The sequence below is a fragment of the Chiloscyllium plagiosum genome, chromosome 28 (genome assembly GCF_004010195.1).
Source record: "Chiloscyllium plagiosum isolate BGI_BamShark_2017 chromosome 28, ASM401019v2, whole genome shotgun sequence".
Classification (NCBI taxonomy): Eukaryota; Metazoa; Chordata; class Chondrichthyes; order Orectolobiformes; family Hemiscylliidae; genus Chiloscyllium; species Chiloscyllium plagiosum.
This window is the reverse complement of record NC_057737.1, coordinates 36,381,889-36,384,928: the sequence shown is the minus strand read 5'-3', so window position 1 is coordinate 36,384,928 and position 3,040 is coordinate 36,381,889. Positions and strand designations below refer to the sequence as shown.

General features: G+C 58.1%; 1 protein-coding gene across 1 annotated transcript in view; it reads right to left on the bottom strand.

Annotated features, from left to right (window-relative positions):
* LOC122564227 (calphotin-like) overlaps nucleotides 1-2,356 on the bottom strand; it is a 5,477-nt gene extending 3,121 nt beyond the window's left edge. The window contains exons 1-3 of the mRNA XM_043718924.1: nucleotides 2,198-2,356; nucleotides 812-2,146; nucleotides 14-760 (exon numbers count right to left, since the gene is read on the bottom strand). Of these exons, the coding sequence (XP_043574859.1) occupies nucleotides 14-760; nucleotides 812-2,146; nucleotides 2,198-2,356 (2,241 nt within the window). The remainder of the gene's footprint in view (nucleotides 1-13; nucleotides 761-811; nucleotides 2,147-2,197) is intronic.
* Between the last annotated feature and the right edge of the window lie 684 nt (nucleotides 2,357-3,040).

Here is a 3,040-nt window from a genome sequence, read left to right as displayed (position 1 = left end):
GGATCTCGGTTACAGGCTCCGGGATCTCGGTTACAGGCAGCAGGATCTCGGTTACAGGCTCCGCGATCTCGGTTACACGCTCCGCGAAGTCGGTTACAGGCTCAAGGATCTCGGTTACAGGCACCGGGATCTTGGTTACACGCTCCGGGATCTCAGTTACAGGCTTTGGGATCACGGTTACAGGCTCCGCGATCTCGGTTACAGGCTCCGGGATCACGGTTACAGGCTCCAGGATCTCAGTTACAGACTCCGGGATCTCGGTTACAGGCTCCGCGATCTCGGTTACAGGCTCCGCGATCTCGGTTACAGGCACCGGGATCTCGGTTACAGGCTCCTGGATCTCGGTTACAGGCACCGGGATCGCGGTTACAGGCTCCGCGATCTCGGTTACAGGCACCGGGATCCTGGTTACACGCTCCAGGATCTCAGTTACAGTCTTCGGGATCACAGTTACAGGCTCCGCGATCACGGTTACAGGCTCCAGGATCGCGGTTACATGCTCCAGGATCTCAGTTACAGGCTCCGGGATCTTGGTTACACGCTCCGGGACCTCGGTTACAGGCTCCAGGATCACGGTTACACGATCTGGGATCTCGGTTACACACTCCAGGATCTCGGTTACAGGTTCCGGGGTCTCGGTTACAGGATCCGGGATATCGGTTACAGACTCCAGGGTCTCGGTTACAGGCTCCGCCAACTTGGTTACAGGCTCCGGGGTCTCGGTTACAGGCACCGGGATCTCAGTAACAGGCTCCGGAATCTAAGTTACAGGCTCCAGGATCTCGGTTAAAGGCAGCAGGATTTCGGTTACAGGCTCCGGGATCTCGGTTACAGGCAGCAGGATCTCGGTTACAGGCTCCGCGATCTCGGTTACACGCTCCGCGAACTCGGTTACAGGCTCCAGGATCTCGGTTACAAGCTCCGGGATCTCGGTTACACGCTCCGGGATCTCGGTTACAGGCTCCAGGATCTCGGTTACACGATCCGGGATCTCGGTTACATACTCCAGGATCTCGGTTACAGGCTCCGGGGTCTCGGTTACAGGCTCCGGGATCTCGGTTACAGGCTCCAGGATCTCGGTTACACTCTCCGGGATCTCGGTTACAGGCTCCGGGATCTTGGTTACACGATCTGGGATCTCGGTTACACACTCCAGGATCTTGGTTACAGGCTCCGGGGTCTCGGTTACAGGCTCCGGGGTCTCGGTTACACTCTCCGGGATCTCGGTTACAGGCACCGGGATCTTGGTTACACGCTCCGGGATCTCAGTTACAGGCTTCGGGATCACGGTTACAGGCTCCGCGATCTCGGTTACAGGCTCCGGGATCACGGTTACAGGCTCCAGGATCTCAGTTACAGGCTCCGGGATCTCAGTTACAGGTTCCGTGTTCTCGGTTACAGGCTCCGCGATCTCAGTTACAGGCACCGGGATCTCGGTTACAGGCTCCTGGATCTCAGTTACAGGCACCGGGATCGCGGTTACAGGCTCCGGGATCTCGGTTACAGGCACCGGGATCTTGGTTATACGCTCCAGGATCTCAGTTACAGGCTTCGGGATCACAGTTACAGGCTCCGCGATCTCGGTTACAGGCTCCGGGATCTCGGTTACAGGCACCGGGATCTCTGTTACAGGCTCCGCGATCTCGGTTACAGGCTCCGGATCTCGGTTACAGGCTCCGGGATCTCGGTTACAGGCTCCGGGATCGCGGTTACAGGCACCAGGATGATCAATTACAGGCTCCGGGATCTCGGTTACAGGCACCAGGATCTCGGTTACAAGCTCCGGGGTCTCGGTTACAGGCTCCAGGGTCTCGGTTACAGGCTCCGGGATCACGGTTACAGGCTCTGAGGTCTCGGTTAGAGGCTCCGGGGTCTCGGTTGCAGGCACCGGGATCTTGGTTACAGGCTCAGGTATCTCGGTTACAGACTCCAGGGTCTCGGTTACAGGCTCCGCCATCTTGGTTACAGGCTTCGGGGTCTCGGTTACAGGCACCCTGATCTCGGTTACAGGCTCCGCGATCTCGGTTACACGCTCCACGATCTCGGTTACAGGCTCCGGGATCGCGGTTACAGGCTCCGGGATCTCGGTTACAGGCAGCAGGATCTCGGTTACAGGCTCCGCGATCTCGGTTACACGCTCCGCGATCTCGGTTACAGGCTACGGGATCTCGGTTACACGCTCCAGGACCTCTGTTACAGGCACTGGGATCTCGGTAACAGGCTCCGGGATCTCAGTTGCAGGCTCCGGGATCTCGGTTACAAGCACCGGGGTCTCGGTTACAGGCTCCAGGATCACGGTTACACGATCTGGGATCTCGGTTACAGACTCCAGGGTCTCGGTTACAGGCTCCGCCATCTTGGTTACATGCTCCGGGGTCTCGGTTACAGTCTCCGGAATCTAAGTTACAGGCTCCAGGATCTCGGTTAAAGGCAGCAGGATCTCGGTTACAGGCTCCGGGATCTCGGTTACAGGCAGCAGGATCTTGGTTGCAGGCTCCGCGATCTAAGTTACACGCTCCGCGATCTCAGTTACAGGCTCCGGGATCTCGGTTACAGGCAGCAGGATCTCGGTTACAGGCTCCGCGATCTCGGTTACACTCTCCGCGATCTCGGTTACAGGCTCCAGGATCTCGGTTACAAGCTCCGGGATCTCGGTTACACGCTCCGGGATCTCGGTTACAGGCTCCAGGATCTCGGTTACACAATCCGGGATCTCGGTTACAGGCACCGGGATCTTGGTTACACGCTCCAGGATCTCAGTTACAGGCTTCGGGATCACAGTTACAGGCTCCGCGATCTCGGTTACAGGCTCCGGGATCGCGGTTACATGCTCCAGGATCTCAGTTACAGGCTCCGGGATCTCGGTTACAGGCTCCGCGATCTCGGTTACAGGCTCCGGGATCTCGGTTACAGGCACCGGGATCTCTGTTACAGGCTCCGCGATCTCGGTTACAGGCTCCGGATCTCGGTTACAGGCTCCAGGATCTCGGTTACAGGCACTGGGATCGCGGTTACAGGCACCAGGATGATCAATTACAAG